General features: G+C 43.8%; 1 protein-coding gene across 3 annotated transcripts in view; it reads right to left on the minus strand.

Annotated features, from left to right (window-relative positions):
- GALNT10 (polypeptide N-acetylgalactosaminyltransferase 10) overlaps nt 1–19,681 on the minus strand; it is a 271,077-nt gene that overhangs the window by 178,359 nt on the left and 73,037 nt on the right. Inside the window, exons 8-12 of one of the 3 annotated variants that reach the window (XR_012837697.1) lie at nt 14,618–14,725; nt 12,540–12,761; nt 11,692–11,808; nt 9,419–9,568; nt 7,974–8,658 (exon numbers count right to left, since the gene is read on the minus strand). Coding sequence is in view for 1 of the 3 variants with exons in the window: in XM_075766318.1 (XP_075622433.1) it covers nt 8,491–8,658; nt 9,419–9,568; nt 11,692–11,808; nt 12,540–12,761; nt 14,618–14,725 (765 nt within the window). In the remaining 2 variants the exon portion in view is untranslated. Of the gene's footprint in view, nt 1–2,860; nt 8,659–9,418; nt 9,569–11,691; nt 11,809–12,539; nt 12,762–14,617; nt 14,726–19,681 lie in introns of those variants that run through there. The other 2 variants (XR_012837696.1, XM_075766318.1) reach the window with 2 other exon arrangements.

The raw sequence follows: 19,681 nt of genomic DNA on the forward strand, positions 1-19,681 counted from the left end.
TCCCTGTGAGGATTCTGCAGGTTCTCCCTGGACTGTTCTATGGGAAGCTGGGAGAGGCTGGAGAAACAGGCACCGTCAGTGCCAGAACAGGTTGGTACTTACCAGCAGATCCTATTTCATCTTTGGCTGCAAACTCTCATCCCATCTCATCTCATTCATGCAAATTAAAAGATTTTAACTTGCTTTGCAATGCCTACTAAAAGGAAAAAACCCTCTGCTTTTGTCACTGTTTGCTAATTCAGTGCTAAGTACCTCCAGCTCAGGCTAACACAATGACACCTTTTTTTTCTCCAGTTTTTTTTTTTTTTAAAAGAAAAGTGCACAGAGGTATTCATATAATTGCAGTTTATTTCAGCATATTTATCCTCGTAGGAACCTCAAGATTTCACAGTCTGCTAGTCCGGAACTAGCTTGCTGTGAAATAAACTGCCTCATAGCGACATTCTTTATTAGGTATCTATCACTAACCTGATCTAATAATTCTTTGTGGGAGCTGCAATGAAGTGAGAAACAATGTTTCATAAACCCATCAGCACCCAGGCAGTTTTAGTGCCTTTGAAGCTGTAATAGCCTGCCCATCCAAGCCAGCCCTCTAATCAAATTAGGGGAACCGGCACAGGCCTTTAAATCTCAGCTGGAGCAGCACTACCCTCTAAAGATAAGCCTGTGATGTAGCTGTCATCTGGAACTTACTGTTTTAATGGAGCCATTTGGGATTCTTGGGACAGATAGGCTACTCTCCAAAAGGTCTGTGCAGCAGACGTGTCCCAGGAAGAAGGCCTTTTTATTTTTTTAGAACTCGTCAGAAATCAGACCATTTCCATTTTTTGTACCTTGGGGGCCAATGGAGACTCCACCCTAGCGCCTTCCACCCAGCGCCTCCCACCCTCCTCAGCATTTTTCTAGGATGGCACATATTGAACCTGCTAAAATGCTTAAACTGTCACAGGTTGTGGCACATACTCTCCCTGGGAAATGTTCCCACGGCCAAGAATCATGGCACAGTCTTCCCTTAGGAGCATGCTTTGCAGTTATCTGCTGGTCCCCCAAGAATGAACCTTTCTATTCCTTCACACATGCCGATTTTCACACATGCCATTGTTTGTCTCCCCTCTGTTTATTTCACTGTTTTTCACCCTATGGAGCTCAGTAAAAAGGAGTGTTGGGAAGGCCACAAAAGAAATGGTCACAGTAGAAAATGCTGAGAGTCCTAACAGAACACAAAAAGGGCAGTGAGCTGTTAAAAACTCTCCCTGAAAACCAAGGTGTAGGATGGATCTACCAGTGGTTGCTCTCAAGGCAGACATGCAGAGAAAGGAGAGTGACAGCATCATCCTGCCCTAAGCTGGGTAACACTTGTGCAATGCTGAGCTGCCCCAAAGCACAGGAAGAAGTAGTTGGGACAAGATGCATGTATACGCTTGGGTGATTTTAACATTTTATTCTCAGGGCCATATATCTCAGCAGTAACACACAGATTGCCTTTGAGAAAAGCTTTTGGTGTTGCTTTGAACACATGGCTGATGGCAGGCTTGAGGAGGGAAGCATCCCAGGCATGGTGGTCACTGCCCAGGTGTCAGCTCTCAGAAGACCTCACCTGCAAGGCTCTGTTCTTGAGAGGACTGCAAGGCGCATGGTCTGATGAGGACTGCAGAGGGTCACCACCATCCAGGCACTGCAGGGAGGATGGCACAACAGTCACCATCCACACAACAGCAGTGCAGTGTTTGGTCAGGGGGACAAGAGGGCCCGAGAGTCCCACCCCAGCCCCTCTTCTGAAGTACTCACCCACACAGAGTAGCAGCCAGCTACGCTCAAAAGCTCCTCCCTGTGGAAAGCAGCCATAGCTTGACCACGAGCAGTTGCTGCAGTAGATGATGCTCCAGCGCTGTGTTATCTGTATCAACAGTATCAACCTGGGGAATTTTTACTTACTTAGTTTCCAGTTAACACAAACTTCTAATCACTGATTTGGGTATGGAGAAAAAAAGAAAACAAACAAGTAAATACTTTTCCTCCTCCTTCCTTTGGCTAAGTTTCATTCAACCCCCTGTCCTCCACTGCTCCTAGCTTCACCTCCCCTTTGCTGCTGCTCACATGCAGTTTCTCCCAATTCATTCAGTGAGGTGACAGGGGATGCAGGAGGTCAAGTGTGTAACTGTTTGTCTTCACTTCTCTGTGCTGGGTTTTCTCCGCTCCTCTGTGCTTTCCAGCGTGCCCCACCAACAAAGATTGTCCGTGGCCACTGTCCCTCGGGGGTGTCCTACCTCGGCACAAGTCACCACCATGGCCATGGTCCCTCCAGGACAGGATTGCACCCTTGGGCGCAGAGCACCTCCTTGCACAAACACATCTCCCTCCACATCTCCTCCATCTTTGTCCACATCTTACATTTCTCCTCACGTGTCTCCTCCCTTCACGGCTGCTGCTCTTCGTTAAACTTGTCGGAGCTGAAACGTTGTGGGGTCGTCTGACAGGCCGGAGTTTTGGGGCATGGCAGGTTGTTCCCATTGATTTCAGAGCTGGCTGGAAGCAGCTGTGAGGGACAGATGGGAGTTCACAACTCCTGCCCCACAGGCATCTCTGCAGCCCCCAGCTGCCTGAACCTGCCACGTACGACCAACACGGCACTCAGGCATTGGCTTGTTGGCTGCTCCTGCATGAACACAGTAAACCCTGTGGTTTATACCCAATACCTTCACAGGGAACCTGGGAAGGCTGGAGGAGAGCAGCGTGTGACGTGGCAGGAAGCCTATGCTGAGAAAACACCAGATCAGGGTAACTAAGCTTAAGAAGTAGAGAGAAGGGAAATCAATCACTGGAGCAAAACAGGCAGGGACAGTCATTTCTGCATACACAGTTTCAGAAAACACATTAAAAATTTATTTTAAATATATTATAAAAGGAAGTCCATTCAACTTTAAAAACACTAGGCATTCTATCAATGATTCCCAATTTATGAAAGCTACTACATTAAAGTGCTACAAGTCCTTTACCACCCCCAGATATTAGGCTGTTGGTCCTAATATGCACAGAAATAAATATACACTGATTCAAGAGGCACCATCCAGTTTTACAGATAAAATGCATGCAGTACAAGGAATAGACAAACTTAGACCTTATCACCAAGATCCTGGAGAATGCATTTTGAAACCAATTCCCTTCTCCACCCTAGATGCTAAAGCTATTTGTTATTGTTATCTTAAGGGCTAACATTTCAGTCTATTAGCTTGATCAGTTTTTATCTTGTTTTGTGGTTGAAGTTCACATTTGCTTGCTCACTAACTGGGATTAGGACTTTTTTCCTAGACTTGAACTAGTAGATTTAAAACCACATAGATCCAGTGGCTTTATACAAAACTCCCAAATCCCTCACATCTGCTGGAATCACTGAAGCCTTTTGGGTCATACAGAAGCATCAAGAAAGCTCAAAATGCAGCAAATAAAGGAGCATACTCAGCTAGCAGAGGCAAAGTCAAAAAACAGACACAGGATTTTTATTAGGGTTTCCATAATCTATCATTGGCTAGTTTCATACACAAGTTAAAGCGTGACACTGCAAAGGAGCAATTGGAGCAGGAGGTGAGTTTATTTCAGTTACACTTTAAATTTATAATGTGAATAAATCAATCTGACTGGTTAATGAGGAATATGAAATGGATTGACAACTGTGTGTTGAATGCTGATGGAAATTTCAGAGCTCAGCTTTCCCATTCTCCACCCACTGCATCTCTCCCCTCCACTCAAACCAGGAGAGGACTTCTGCTATGATCCTGTCAAAGATCTTTTGTTCCTACCCCCACAGACCCTGACATTAACCTAGAGCTACTCACCATTTTGGCAACAGTTTGCTAACTATTTAAGAAGCTTTTCATGCTAAAGGATTGTTAAAATGGAAACCTAGATTGCTGCTTGTCAGATAAGGACCAACTTAGGCACTACCAGGCTCCTTTGTTGCAAGTGGTTAGAAATGCAGTAGGTGAGTAGGAACATGGACCACAGCAGTTGGGAGTGGATGTGGGATGCAAGGTACACTTGAATCCCTTGTGCTAGCAGAGCCAGACTGTTTCAGACATAACTTTACGAGGGCTCTTTCAAATGAAACCGTGACAGGCTGACTGCTAAAGGCTGTCTGTTCTCTCCAGTCAAAACCATTCAAGTGTCTGTCCATATCTTGAAAGACAAGTTAAAATAAAAGTTTCTCCCTTTTTACTCAGCAGTTACGCGATTGCCCGGTATGACTTTTAGGATATCTCTCTCCCCTCGGTGATGTAAGCCAGCATAGCTACTATAATGATCTTATAGTAGCTGTGAGAGCACTGTGCTCTTGCAATGCCGGTTGCTGGTGGTGCCTGTTTGACTTTCAGTACATTGATGTCTCAGAGCAGCAGGGAGGAGGAAGGTTTGCTGACTGGAACTCTCCAGTAAAGGAAAGCAAAGCCCTGTGCCTAGACTACTGTAAAACAAACCAGGAAGAAAGTTAAGCTGAGAAATTGCTTTCTTGCTACTTCTGTATTAGAGATTAGAACACACCGTTTAAAAGTTTCCCAGTGATGGAAGGCATCGACCTTCTGAAAGATGCTTCTGCTACAGACTTTATGTCCCTTTGGGACTATGTGTGATTTCTGATTTGGATACTTAGAAAATAAAATGCAGGATCTCGCATGCTGGTCAAATGCGTGAGCCTTCACCATGAGATGAAACATCCAATAGCTAACCAAGACATCCTCTGGTCTAGCCTTAGTTGTTACAGCGTACCACGAGGAAGGTGCCGTCCTTTCCAAGTCTTCCTATCAGGAGTGACAAACCTTCCCAGAGTCATTAATGATATCAATTTAACAGAGGAAACCCAGGAGCTTCTGAATTACTGACATAAATTTTGCACCTAAAGTCAGACATTTTAAAAAAACACACACAAACACGAACACTGCATGTCAAGCTTTCTCTTACATCCTTATCTCCCAATCCCTTCCCCTCTTCTCTTGTCCAGCAAGGCACTAGAAAATGGTTCAAGTTTAAGCATTTGCTGTACATTTGCATTTAAAAAGGCACATCTTTTTTTTAATGATGCTGTATTCCACTTTCAGTAAGGCTCACACTTTCCTCTATTATGGCGTGGAAAAGAAAGTTAATTTCCCAGACATGAAAAAGGACATCTTGCACACATAAGAGCCACAAACCTATTACTCTGTTTGTAGGCCTTAGAGATTAGCACCAGTATAAATCAACAAGAGCTTCAAAAGCAAATCAAAGTTGTATTATGCAACATAAAACACATCCAGGGATCCCCCTGTTGTCTGGAATTCTGAAACTTAAAAGCAGCAGAATTTATGCAGCCTTGGAGAGAAGGTTTGTTTGAATATTTTTGGGGAAAAAATATGAAAACATTTATTTTGCATTAGTTAATCACTGGTATTTAATCTCCAGTCTTGACTTGCATGCAGATGTGAAGATTTGCTTATGTATTCATGCTTTAGCAATTTTGCTTACAAATAACCAAAAGTAATTGGAATAATTAACCAGATTGCCCAGCAAAGGCTCAATTAAAGATGTAGATGATGAAATACAGCTTCTATTTCTCAATCAGTGGATGGTTGGCTATATTAAGTCTTCTCATTAGTTAGCAAAGCCTCTAGGGTATTGAAAAGTATAATTGATGTAAATAAATTAATAGCTCTAAGCCCAGCGAGCCAGTCAGAATTGTACAGAATTTGTGGGGCACTGATCACACTCAGATCCCGAACCTTCAGAAAACAGATAAACCATACTGAGAAGGACCCAGTAGGACCACTCACACCAAAGCTCCAGTTTCCACATACTGGTGGTGGGTTGTCAAACAGGAATTGCCTCAACAATTACTTAATCTTTTGTTGCACACTGCTAAGAGCTGTCCTTTTGCTCCAAATTAAGATCATTAAGTGGTAAAAGACCTGTTCCTTACTGCAGTTCTCTCTGAAACCAGCCTCCAGCAAGCGAAGCAGCTAGGACTCTCTACACAAGGTGAGCCCGAGTACAAAGCAAGCCATGCATTTTAGAAACAGAAGCTAATTCTCTCATTGGAAAACTAAGACACGCAAAGTTGCAAGCTGCAAGCAGAATGACCTACGGTCCATTTATATCGTTTGCTGATTGTGTCCCAATTATAAAAAACTAGCACTGTTCATGGACAAACAGCTTCTTGTTCCACAGGTATTAAAACATTCATAAAGACATCTAGTCAGGCCATCTAGCCATCCACAGTCAGCACTACTAGACTAATGAGAGCATTAATAACTTAAGGAAAGCAACAGTCAGACACAAAGCACTGGAAAGCGGCTCTGTCTCCCACGGAAATGAAAAGGGATCCTTAATGACACATATTGTAGTTACTGAGAACATAAGATGTCATCTCTGTTTGACACTGGTCTCACTTCCTTAGCGATACTGCTGCAAAACTGTCACAAGGAAAGCCTAGAGCCTTTTTTCTTTCTTTACTCCAGACACTAACACATTTGGCAAGCCTGGTCCCAGCTGCAATGCAGTGCCTGTGTTTCCCTTGCTTCCTGACTGCATGGGCCAGGTAAGTTGGCAGAACAGGTCAGATGGGGCCTCAGCTGCAAGGATAAGAGAGGTGGAAATTATTTTGAGCCTCATAGTCAACACATCAGGCTTGAGAGGCAGCTAGTTGTGTCCTAGTCTGCTCCCAGGTGACAGACACAGCACTACATGGCCTCACAGATGTCTGAAACATGGGCAATGATCCCACAATTGGCAACATCAGAAAGTGGTTCTTACTTCTGGAGCTCTGCAGAGGGAGCCAGCCTGCTTGTTTCGTGACACTAGGCAAAAATCTCCTTGCCTTCACAGGAAAGAAAGCCACCTCAGAGCAGAGCTTCATCAAGAGTCCCAGAGGGGTGCCCTGCTCCTACCCTGAGTGTTCCAGTCTTCCACTCTCGGAGCTGGCTGCACACTACCTCCTCAGCTGGACAAACTGTGGAGCAGGGCAATTACTGGAAAAGGGCTGGTTTTATTGATTTACGCAGCATATTTGCAAAAGGTTAACTGCACCGTCATTCACAGCTTTTACGAGAAAATGCCACTGCTGCCTTCAGTATAAGACTAAGTGGGCTGAACTACTAAATCTGGTTTTTTGCAACAACTTAATTTTAAACCAGTGTGGGTTTTTTTTAAATGCTTGCTTCAGATAGACTTGAAACCAATGGTCCTCCATTCATCCTTTAGCATCAGTACTGTCTTCCAGCTCCTGGGATGAGACAATTCTGGTTCAGTGTCTGGCAGATCCTGCAGACAAACCAGAAGGGTGATACCTTGCATTGCTAACTGACTGCACAAGGGACAGGGCACTAGTGAAACTGGCCCATCGATCCCACACCTCTGCTTAAGTAAACAGATTTGCAGTCACAATAAACTGTACAGTGCTGTGGATGTTGGGAAAGGAAGAGAGAGTAATAGCACATTCCCACAAGGCTAGAACACTACTGACCACAGAACTCATGACTGATGAACAAACAGATAAAGACCAATGGCTAATCTCAGCCCTGACTTAATTATCCTGAATTAATCTGCTCACATCAACTGTGAATTAAGTTAGCCTTCACACCTCTAAAGGAAAAATGGAAGTTGCCTTCATGTAGTAGATTTAACTCTGAGAAACCCTAGGGGTGTCCGTGCTAAAAAGATTCTGAATGAGAAGTAAATTTGGAACCCAATTTCTAAAGGCTCTTAGCAAAAATCTTCACCTGTAAGAACTGTGCTTACTTAGAAACCCTCTGCTAATCTTTCACCTTGAAGATTCAACAGTGAGCAACAAAGTGACTGCAAAGTGAATGGACCAGAAACCCAGATTCCTCGTCACTAATAACTACAGCGATATTTCCCTCACCTGGCTGCACTTCCACTAGAGCTCATTCCTCTATCAGAGCTATGATTTGGAAAGTCATAATACCTGTTTGAAATATATTTTGGTTTAGGACAAAAAAAAAAAAAAATTTACATTTTGATGGCTTTTTTTTTTTTTTTTGATCACAGGATTAAATCTTGTATTCAAGATTTTGCTCAGATGGACTTTGGAAGATAAAACACCTATGTGGGAACGTTTCAGTGGGTGGTATAGCAGCTACAGGAAATCCTGGAGAGTCCTGGATAAAATGATTTAACATCAAACCCAGGTGGGAAACAAAATAGTCAAAAAACAAAAGCAAAAAAAAAAAAGCAGTTTGAATCACATTCAGACTCCTCTAAAAACAGAGTTTCTGTTCCAGTCTCAGCACAGAAGTGGCTCTGGCAAAGCCTTTAAAATTCCACCATCCCCAGAAGAGAAGGATGCAGCATCTTCACAATAAAGACTAGCCTGCTAGTTAACCTTCTCCTGAGATTCTCCCTTTTACCTTCATTAACTGTTTAAAAAAAAGTATTCTTAAAAAAATTTTTTGTAACCCTCCCCAGTAAAAACTATAATTGTAAAATATATATTTTTTTTTTCTCAGTCTTTTAAAGATCAAGATTTCTGTTAAATTTTTCCAAGACGGTTGAGTTTGTGTGTTCAAATATCCACTGCTGTGTTGGAGATGAAGGATTGCAGCTGTTCATAAAGATCTTTCGGTCACTCTCACTGCAGTCCATACAGCTGCTGCTTACTGGATGGTAGAGGGTCTTGTCCTGGAGAAGAGAAATTTGACGTGAGGTTGCTAAGCAGAGAAGTAAAGCTGGTTTAAAACCAATGAAAAGAAGTCTTAAAAACCAAGGCAAGCTATTTTGTCACTTGGATGTATCTGAAGTTGTTCCACGCTTCACTGGTTGGGAAGTGTCAGGGTCCATTCCCAGCCCTTGGCACAGTATCCAGCCCAATCCTCACATCTGCGCTGGGAAGCTCTAAATGTGCATCCAGAGCCAGGCTCTCCAGCCACAGCTCACATCCTGCCACAGTCACTCCGCAGCACTGTGCATGCGGATTGCAAGGACTAAGACAGGACATTTAGTCGAAAATTTACTAACCTGTTGGCCACAAAAGCATTGCTTAGTAGGAGGATGAATAAATCCTCATCTACTTTTGGCATTATCTTCTAGTATTCTGAACAAACCAATAAACACAGCACACCTCACTGCAAACAGGTTTTGCAAGGGTGTTGCATCACCTCACTGCCAGCTGTGAACAGGACTGCAAGGAGAGTGTCCTTCTGCTTAGCAAGCTCTGGAGAAGCAGTCCTCACCATTTCTAACAGGTGGAACAGGGGAGTCACCTCTTTCTAATCAAGGGTAATTAATGACACAATGACAATAGATTGTCTGCAGATTCTCTTATCACAGCTACATAAGAGAAGGAATAAAACGTGTGACATTTTAAGGAAACTTAAGTGCCTACAGGCAATTTGACACATTAAATGAGAATACACATATGCAAGCGTGCACACACACTCACTTTTCGGTATCGCCAGAGCTGGTTCCCCTTCATTCCATGACAGTCATAGAGGGTCACAGGGCTGCTGTGGGAAATGGCATCAAAACAAAACTTCTTGGTATGCTGAGGATCCCCGGGACGGATGTCTTCTCTCCAGCTGAACGTGAATACCTGCCAGGACAAACAGAGCCCTCAGGATGGCTGGTACTGGGCACTGTGCTGTCACCAGCAGAACAATGTTCCCTTCTTTGCCCACAGGATGGGTGGGGAATGGCTTCAGGGAAAGGACAACATCTTTTAGAGAAAAACTACTTCCACCTCTGGGGACAAGGACTGCTGACCAGGGGAGTCCGTAACAGCTACCCCGTGGACTGCCACACAGCATGCTAAATGAGTCTGTGCTGCTGCAAACAGCCATGCTAGTTAGCTTAGGTACTAATAGCAGCCTTGAATGTCTGCAATGCAGACATACCTCATGGATTAAGTGAGCAGCTGACCAATTACAGCACTTCACAGCTAGCACAAAAGGCAGAGCGCTAGAGGAGCTCCAAGTTAACCTGCCAGTAAACACCCAAGTCTGCACAGGCAGCCTGCAGTCACCTTGAGAAGTCTCTGTTCCACGCCCTCTGGGACAAGAGACCAGGAGACCACAGCTCCCCAGGAGTGTCGGAAAGGCAATCACTAGGGCAATGCTTCCTGCTGCTCTCTTCTACTGACCCTGCAATGATCTCCTAGCACTTTTGGGTGAAATGAAAGAAGGGATACTACAAAAAAGAAGAGAAAGGGTTTTAGCTGTAGTAACTAGGCACAACCTACTAATGCCTGGTAATGCTGTGGCCTTGATGAAAGTTACCGGATGCCAGCACATGTGGTCTGGAAGTCCCTGAGCCATAGGACTGGACCACAGGAGAACAGTCGGTGGAAGTACCACCACTCACATGCTCTGTTCCTTGCACTGCCCCTGTGGCATTTGCTTTAGGACACAGCTCCAGACAGTAGCATGGTCAAGCTGCATCTTCAGTCTGATGATCATGGCTTGCCTTAGGACATATTTTAAGCATCGTAGGACTGAATCTCACAAAAGATAAACTTGTTGAAAGGCAGGCACTGCTGTCAAGCTTTTGCTTTCTGCTTTAACAAGGACAGTGTCTCTGGCAAGGGTGCAAATGTCCTCTGTGACCAGCACTAGACAACATCATTTTGCAGGGCTACTAGCCAGCACACCTCTCAGTCCCTGAGAGGAAGGGCTGTTCTGTGGGGTCCTTTTGGAGCCAGGTGGAGGAATGGTCCTCTCTTCAGAGAGATCTCATGGGGCAGTCAGAAAGACCGCGAATTAGCAGGGTGCTACTATTTGAAGCAGCACGGCCAAAAACTTTTGCACAAAGAAGCCACTTTGTTTCTGTCTCTCTTTTAAGCCTCTCTTGAGAAAGAAATCACCACAGTCATTTAGGCTCAATGCTAGACAGAAGTTGAAAACACATTCTCCTCCTAAATGTAAGCCAACGCTAATTGTTCAAGATCCTCCTGACACAACAGAAGCTTAGTTTTGGACTGTGCCCGAGTAAATTGGTTTTGTTTCTAGTTTTCATGCATCAAAATTGATATGCAACAACCCTCTGTCTCCTACTACTGAAGCCATTCCCCTGAAGAGTTATGCATGGCTCTGTAATAGAGGCATTGTTTTCTTGATCTTTTCTCAGCTCAGCTGCTACAGTTTAGACAAACTAATATTTCCTTCCCTTCTGTTACAATAAAGCTGTCGTTTCTGGCACCTTATATGTTGAGAGGGTGAATCTATAGCCTGGCCGGTTTCATCTCTCTCCAGCAAAGGTTGGGTGTTTATAATGCATTTGCCTCCTGTCAGAAGGATGATAGTAAGCGGTTATTGAATGCTTCTGCAGGTTCATTAATATGCATGATGTTCCTCTATCACTTCTTTCAGCACAACCTTTGAAGTTAATATTCACTTTGTTACATATTACAGCTGCCTTGTTACTGGTTTCTTTTATTATTTTGGCATATTGTTTTCTTGTGCTTTCTTTTGTTCACTCTGAAAACTTCAAAGCAGAGGTAAAAGCTCTGCACAAAGTCTGCCAAGCTCCAGGCCCCGCCACATGCACAAGCCACATCCTGCTACAAGCCCATCAAATATGAGCACACGAGCCTTGGGGTGCACAGCACCCTCTGTTCACCTCAGAGTTCTGCGATGGCCTTCCTTCTCAAACATTTGTTCTTATAACTTCTCCCTCCCCAGATTTATTCAGGGGGTGATGATTTATCAGAGGGACTGTTACCTGCACGTTGTTCCATGCTGCCTCTCCTCTGTCCTTCACACAGTTTTCCAGCCTCAGTGGGGATCCCAGGGCTCCATGCTTAGTATCCACACACAGTCCAGTTCCTACATTGCGTATCTGAAATAGTAAATTAGTCGCTGAATCTCCTGCTCTTACCAAGTGCCAGGAAAAAAGGCTTAAACTGCCTCAAATAATGGCAGTATTTGTATAAAGACAGTTTTAAGATTCCTCACTTAACTATGTATCTGAGCTGGCAGGTAACAGCTAGAAGAAAGCACAGGAACCCACAATGGGACCCATCACCATCTGTACAATACCCTCCAGGACACAGCAAAACCCACTAGCTACAGGACTGCACAGCCCACTGTGTTGCGTGTAACGATCCATGATTTCACTCCTGGGGTGGTGTTTCCCAGAACACAGCAGACTTTCAAAACCAGGGATGGTTTGCCTGGCTTTCAGATGGGAAAGCTAAGGAGCAGAGCAGCTCACCACAGCTGTGTAGCCCTTTGGAAATACAAGATTTCTGCTGTTGCTCAGCTGTCGCCTCTCCCTAGTCCTCCCTGTTGGCACGTTCTGCCTTCTACTAAATACGCAACATGCAGAACAAGCCAAGTCTCTATTCTCTTTGTAGCTGTGCACTAATAGAAATGGCTCCTAACTGCCGCCTTTGATCAGGCCAATATAACAGTAGAGGAATTCTGGTCTTTGAAACATTTCAAGCAGACCTTTAAACGCTTGCCACCTTACTCACAAAAAACTGGTACTGGAGCACGTGGGTAAAGCAACTTTAAAATACCCAAACCACAGCCTGTTTGCCCGCTGCAGATTTCAGAGCACAAACTTGCCTCTCCCCAAGCAGCTGCTGGAGGCTCCACTGGAGGGTAAAACTTTGGCAAGTCCCAGGCGACCTCGTTCATAAACCACTTGAAGCTTTTGCAATTGAGGTTGTTGCGAAGTTCCTTCTGAGCTGCGACGTCCCCGGCAGAAAGATGCCGGTACTCTGGTCTACGCTGGTATATGTACTCTGCGTATTCATCCATCCACACCTCAGCCACCCGCTTCAAGTTCTGTGTGGGTAACAGCCACGTGTGAAAATGAGAGGGAAAAACACCTGAGAACACTCTGCACAAACTACCGACATTAGCATTCAGAACAGCTCTCATGTTTTTGCTCAGAAAGGATTTTCATTCACATCCATTCTTTCTCTCCAGCTTCAGGATGAAGATTATTTTTATTATTCTCTAGTTCCAAGGGACTTTTAGAAAGATATTTTCAGTTGAGGTCAAAACAGAATCCTGGCAGTTGGCCATTATATCTAGTTCTCTGTGGCTAAGAAAAACAGCATTAATCAAAAGTTGGTTTTTCTTCCTTTTTTTCTGTAAAGAAGCTAGTCAGAAAATGATGCTGGTAAATACCACTGGACATTCAAAGGTCTCTGACAAAAAGCTGCTTTCTTAAATCCTTCTTATTGCATCTTTTATATCCATCTAGGTATGGGATTTGCAGTACTCCCTTCTGGAAAGCTTCAGCTCACAATATTGGTTCTAACCACTATTTTTCCGTTTTCTGGGGTAAAAAGCTGTCTAAAAGAAATTCCAAGATACTGCAGGAATACAGAACTTTCAGGTTATTGCCCTTCAGAACAGAAGCAAAGGGTTTACTTCCTGGCAGCAATATATTTCACGTATCACTGTAAAGCTTAATCCACTGTGCAATTCCAAGACAGCAACGAACACCACCCTCTTGAGATACTTGCCCTGCTGCAGGTTACAGCACACTCAAGCAACTGTTGGACCTTGGACTGTTCTATGGTAACATCAGGTACATTCTTGGTGCTACACAGTAACGTGCCATGTGCTGTCATGACTTCAGTGACCCAACAGCACTACCCACCTTGTGTGAAGGTGCCAGTCCAGCAGTGGCCATTTACTGCTAAAAAAATTACGTCATTAAGAATGAGCAGTGTGGTGACACTGCCCCAAACGCAGCCTACACATAACAAGAGGAGGTGTTCCTCTCAAGGTGACTGTACAATCTTAGATGTTGAGAAACAGCCTTCGCTACACCTGTCTGCCATCTCCTTCCAGCACTGTGGGAGTATGCAAGAGCCAAATACTGAATCAAAAGAAATATAGCTCCTTCCTGAAGAGATGGCACCAACAGGAGAGCACTCTATCGCTCTGACAGGTCATTGCTGGGCTGAGTAATAAATCCAAATCTATAACTAGGGCAATGCTGTTAAACTGGGAAACATTTTAACACTGTGCAAGCCGTAAGACTGCAGTACAGCAGGGCACCTTTTTGTGTTTTGTAGTTTTGCAGCCTTCCTGCTTCTATGATTTTTTTCTCCCACCAGAGGGCAATACAATCCCTTCTCAATTTGGAAATTAAGTGGAGAAAGCTAGTGCATGATAGGCAAAAGCTCTTTCCTCTTTGGGCTACACTAGATTAAGAAATAAGATGGCACAGAACGGTCCATCATGGAAAATTACAGCTTGCCTATTCAGTGGTCTGCGATGCTTGAAGTTGAGAGGTCTTTCAATCACCAAAACACAATCACCACACTGAAGCCTGCTGGTCTTGGACAGCACAGCTATAAAATGACTGAAGTACTATACAAATAAAGCCATATCTTGTTTTTATTGGTGATTCTATAGTCAGCGCCTGATCGCAAAGTCCCTTCCCAACACCTAGCAACGGCTGATGTCTGGAGCATGGCAGCTGTGCACACATGAGTCTCCTAAGCTCTCTTCCCTTTGTGCTACACATCCCCCACTGCAAAACTGCTCAATTTGACCACTATACAAGTAAAATTTATGGACTACAAAGCCTACATTTGCCTCCCATTGTGGGGTGAGAGGAGACAACAGCACGGTCACACTGCAGTCAGACATCTGTCATGGGGAATGCCATTGCCACTTACTCTTGCCAGGCTGACTCCTGTTGGAACCTTGTATGGAACATATTTTCTGTAGATATGACCAACTCTAGAGCAAGGGATGTCCTCCATGCGACCCCCACACATCCAAACCTGTGGAACAGCAGAGATACAGATTCACTCTTGGTTATATAGAGAAAAATGAAGAAGAAAAAAAAAAGAAAGGCTTTCAAATCATCAAAAAGCCTAACCCAGATTTTTTACTTTAAAGTATGCTCTCTCCCAAATACCCTCCCCTCCTTGACTTAGTCTAAAATCCTATAACTACTCGCTTAGAGCCATGCAGCAAGCCTCGATTTAGCACAAGTACTATTAAGCTCAATGGCTAAACAGTTCAATTTTGCATTCTTTAGAAAAAAGAACAGGGAAAAAAAAACCCAAGCACACAGAGAACAGCACACTTTAAATTGATATATTTTATTACAGCAATAGTAACTACCATAGTTAAACTGGACTGCCAGATAAGACCTGGGTGTAGGTTGTGTAACATTGCTGTAAAAGGGAGGTCATCTCTGTCATGTGTTACACAAAACACTCCAGAGAATTCATGAGTCTGTTCAAGTGCTGGAAACCAGAAGAAACTGCTACTTTTTCCCATGGTTATCACTGCTCTCATACAGTTTCATCGCTGACATGCACTCATTGCTTTTGCAGCCTTACAATGAAGTAGAAATCCATGCCTGGTGAAAACATAATTAGCTTCAAAAAAGCCTTCAGGAAGTCAATGGAACACACTGCTAGTTGAAGAAGACTACCTTGAATGCTTGGTAAATGTCTAGATTAGGCCCAGAAGTTTCTTTCCCCATCTGGGAAGATTTCAGTCTGTGCCAGCACTCTGCAACAACTTTCTTTTAGTCCTTATTTATAGCACGGATGTAATCATTTTGTCCCAGTGAAACCAAAGGAGATGTTTTCTGAACCGGCCAATCTACTTCATTAGGTTTAAGAAATATATTCATATGTGCTTCCCAGAGATATCTAATCAATACTTAAAGAAAAAGTACCCTTCAGCATGCAAAACAAATGACTTTCTAAATTCTCGAAGCACGACACTGTCTTGCCCTTCGCTTTGTCCCCAGATCTTATGTTAATGCCCTGAAGGCAGCGATATTTAAGAAGGTCTGCTGGTGCTGCAGGCTGATGCAGTGTTCTTGATCCCTCCATTCACTGTGGCTAATTTGAGCCACCGCAGTTCACTGTACAATGAGCTTAGTCAACAGCTTCACACATAGCAGGCAATTCCATTAATATTCTACAGTGACAATATTAAATACTTAGCTTGGAAGAGAAATATTTGGCCAGGGCTGCTGCATAATTATTAGCTCTGACACTAAAGTCCTCTGGAGTTTCAGCTCTGTCTACTGGCCCTAATAATTACAGCCATTTGCTGACTGCGTATAACTTAATGGCGGTTGGTTGCTCTCAGTTAGAGGAATATTTTTCACAAGCAACTTCTAAAGTTCAAGGTACTTAATTACACGTCGTTATGGTGAGAGAGACAAGAAGAAAGTTGACAAACACTCCTTCTACAGAATTTCATTCCTTTTGTCCCTGCTGTGTCTTGAGAGGCTGATACAGAAAAGATGAAGATGAAAAAAGAAACTAGCACTCATGTTTTGTGAAGTTTCTAGAGGAATTGAAAACGGTTCTTATTCTGTAGCTGCTGTGCTTTTTGCTGCAGCAGGCCACAGTGTGATTTTGCCGCTAGGAAATTAACTGGTAGACTGAGAAAACAAGAATTTGGGGATGTTTTATGTTTCTATGACAGAAACGGTTTGTGTGAGGCTGTAAGAGCGGCAACAGATCTGGGAACAATAAAAAAACTGCAGAGTCAGTTGCACAGACACACATGCTCCTCGGCAACCCATATTCTTACCCTGTGCACTGCACCCTGCATCATGAAAGCCCTAGCACTTCACAAGCAGCTGCGTTTTGGTGTAACGCAAGCCTGAATAACACACCAGCTCGTTATCCTTGCTGCCTGCTCATAGGATGCCTCACCTGCCCTTGATCTCTAAAGAAAGGCCTTCAGTCAGGCCACTGTGAATAGACGTCTCCTCTGAACACACACCTTCTCCAAGTAAGGTGAGGAACAGAGCCCTGCAGTCAATATGCAGCCAGAGAGCACTGACTGTCCTTGCACTGCGGATCTTGTGAAGCAGTAACACAGACAGCACTTATCCACTGAGTGGTACATTGGCAAGGCAGGGGGTATGGGAAGCTAGACAGAACCGATGATACACTGGGCCAAGAGCTCCGAGCTGGTACACGACTCCAGACACAGAACACAACATTATATAAACACATGTAATGATATGATTAGAAAAAAACTGAGTTAGTGAACAAGTAAAATCTAAGATCAGTTTTACGTGCTCTTTTCCTTATCATGCTTTATCCCAAACGATGCTGCAATTACCAGTGCTGCATGGAGGCAATGGAAAGCTTCCTAATTCCTACTAGCAGAGCTCAGTGACCCTTTCAAGGTACTTTGCCAACTCAGTGCCTTTTTAATATTGTCTCATGCTGCAAGTGACAGTGTGGCACTTGCAGTACAAATCTAATTTTAAAAGCATGCTTTCCATTCATTCATTGCTGCTTTGATTTATTTTATTAGTGAGCTGCTTTGTGTGGTGACAGAACTCATTACAACCTCCATAAAGACAATTACCAGTCCTTATCTATAAAACTGGAAGAAGGGGGAGAGGGAAAGACCGTGACGAGCATCAGTAAAACACAGCTAACAAAAGCGTTAGGAAGTTGGAGTTAAAGGTCAGGGGAATCACATCCAAGGGTCTGTCAAGGAATAACTGCAAGTGAAGCAAACCCAAAATAGCCGCGTGCTGAGAGAACGCTTTCACTCTGATAGCGATATTTGGCTGTTTTTAAACCAGGGTACAGGCATGATACACCAGAACGTACACTGCTAAAAACACAACGCCGTTCTGTGGGGGAGCACCTTGTGCCTTCATGGTGACACCGACTGTCACTTGGGCCAGGGGAGCCAGTTTCTTCTTGCTGCTGTTGTTTTATAGAAGGGTGAGATAGTGCCTCATCTCCCTGGCTGACATGACAGTAAACATCAGAGTCTGAACTTGACGCACTTAATTTCAATCAGCCATTTACTAGAATGCCATAAGAACAAGAATTAAAGCTGGTCAGGCAGGCAGTGCTTTATACAATGATCTAATCAGATCTCATTAGGAGAGAACAGGAAATTTCTCTTCCTCCTCAAGCAGAATTTTACCAATCTACATTTTAAGCTAGGAATCTAGCAGCTGACAGCTCTGCTGGAATTAAGAGAAAACCTGGCTACACTGAGGTCAATGGGCATACTGCAAGAGATTTTTTTAAGGCCACAATCTCACCTTAATAATAAAACCATATACAGGAGAAGTAAAATAACAACACCGGTGATAATTTACATCTTCTCAGTGGCCTGGAGAGCTGTAACTCCATATTCATAAAGCGACTCCAGAGCCTTTGACTCAGCTAGCGTGCTATGAAAGCACAAGATAATATGCCACCTATTCTCTGCATGGGAATGTTATTAATGTTATAATGTTATCCAATTCCCTTTCTGCTATTTCAGAAAACAATGTCACGTAAGACAGCTGAACCTCTCCTCTCAAACACACAATACAATACCATAGTTGGTGTGTGAACACAAGTCACTTGGGTATACAAGGTTTGTGGTTTCCAAAGACTGCACATGATGAGCCAATGCTTCCCAGGAGAGGGAAAAAACACAAAGGAAAGAGTCAAGCCTTGAAGAGAAAGCTGCTTCTGCAAGCCACGACAGAACTAAAGACCATGGGATGGATCAATGGAGCTGATTGTCTGAGCACAGACTGAAAGGTGGGAAGAAAAGGACACAGTGGATAAATCAAGGGGGTTCTCTGCATAACAGGGTAGGCGAGAGGATGAAAGCAAGGACAACCAATAATTCCGGAAAATCATAATCCTCTGTATTGTAAGCATCAGCTGCTGTTGCAGCTGGGTCTTACCACTCTATAAAAGATTAAGGTAGCTCAAAAGGCACTGGGATCTATGTGTTTGCACAATGCCTTCTCACACAGCATACACCAGCATGGCCCCTCCTTACCGTCTGGAGCATTTTAGAGGAATGACAGCACTTTCCAATAATCATGTTTCAGAATGTGGGGGGTCCACTTTCCTGATGCTGCTTGGTGGGAGGCTACTCTGGAACCTGAACCAAGCACATAAGGTGAACAGAGGCCAAAAATTCAAGTCAATGGTCTGAAATTGATCTCTGCATCGCCAGATAGGAAGGGAGAAAGAGGCCACCCCGTACTGCAGCTGAGAGCCTTAGAGATAAGCAGCATGTGCTGGCTTAAAAAACAAAACAAAAAACCACAAAAAAAGCAGCAGAATGCCCGGCCTGTTTCAGTGTGGGCAAACATGAGCTGCTGGAAAGTAGTGTATGTGCCTGGAATAAGCAGGGGTGGCTCACAATCGACACTAACTTCAGCCATACAACTAGCAATGCTGTCAGAAGTGATGCCTTGGCAGCTGCACCCTGACCATGCACCTGCCAGGAGGCCAGTGGCAAAATGTGAATCAGAAATGTGCTGCTGACATGTGGCAAAGGAGATGCATGCATTAGATATGCGAACAGAAGCCATGGAGCACTTGGATTTGTTGGAAAACATGCAACATGTTTTATGCTATGGAAATCAGGAGAAGCAATCCCTGTTGATGCTTTGGGAAAAGGATCTGGAAAAATTCTGGTGATCATAGATCATTGCACAAGTGCAGTAGATGCTTCCTATTGCTGAAGCAAGGAGCAAAGGCAATGAGTACTGCTCATCTCTTTTGTCTCCCTTAATTGTTCTTTTCAGGACAACTGTCCATATGGCTTGTTTGCACCAACCACGGGGTGAAACCACGACATGAGCGTAAATAAGTGCTGTACAAAGTAGCATTTGCAGAAAGGAACAGTTTAAATGCTTCATATATACTGCTCCAAATTAAATACATTAATCTCAAAAAAAATGAAGTGGTTACGTATGCAGCAGAATGTAGGTATTT

Source organism: Balearica regulorum, chromosome 14 (assembly GCF_011004875.1).
Source record: "Balearica regulorum gibbericeps isolate bBalReg1 chromosome 14, bBalReg1.pri, whole genome shotgun sequence".
Lineage (NCBI taxonomy): Eukaryota > Metazoa > Chordata > Aves > Gruiformes > Gruidae > Balearica > Balearica regulorum.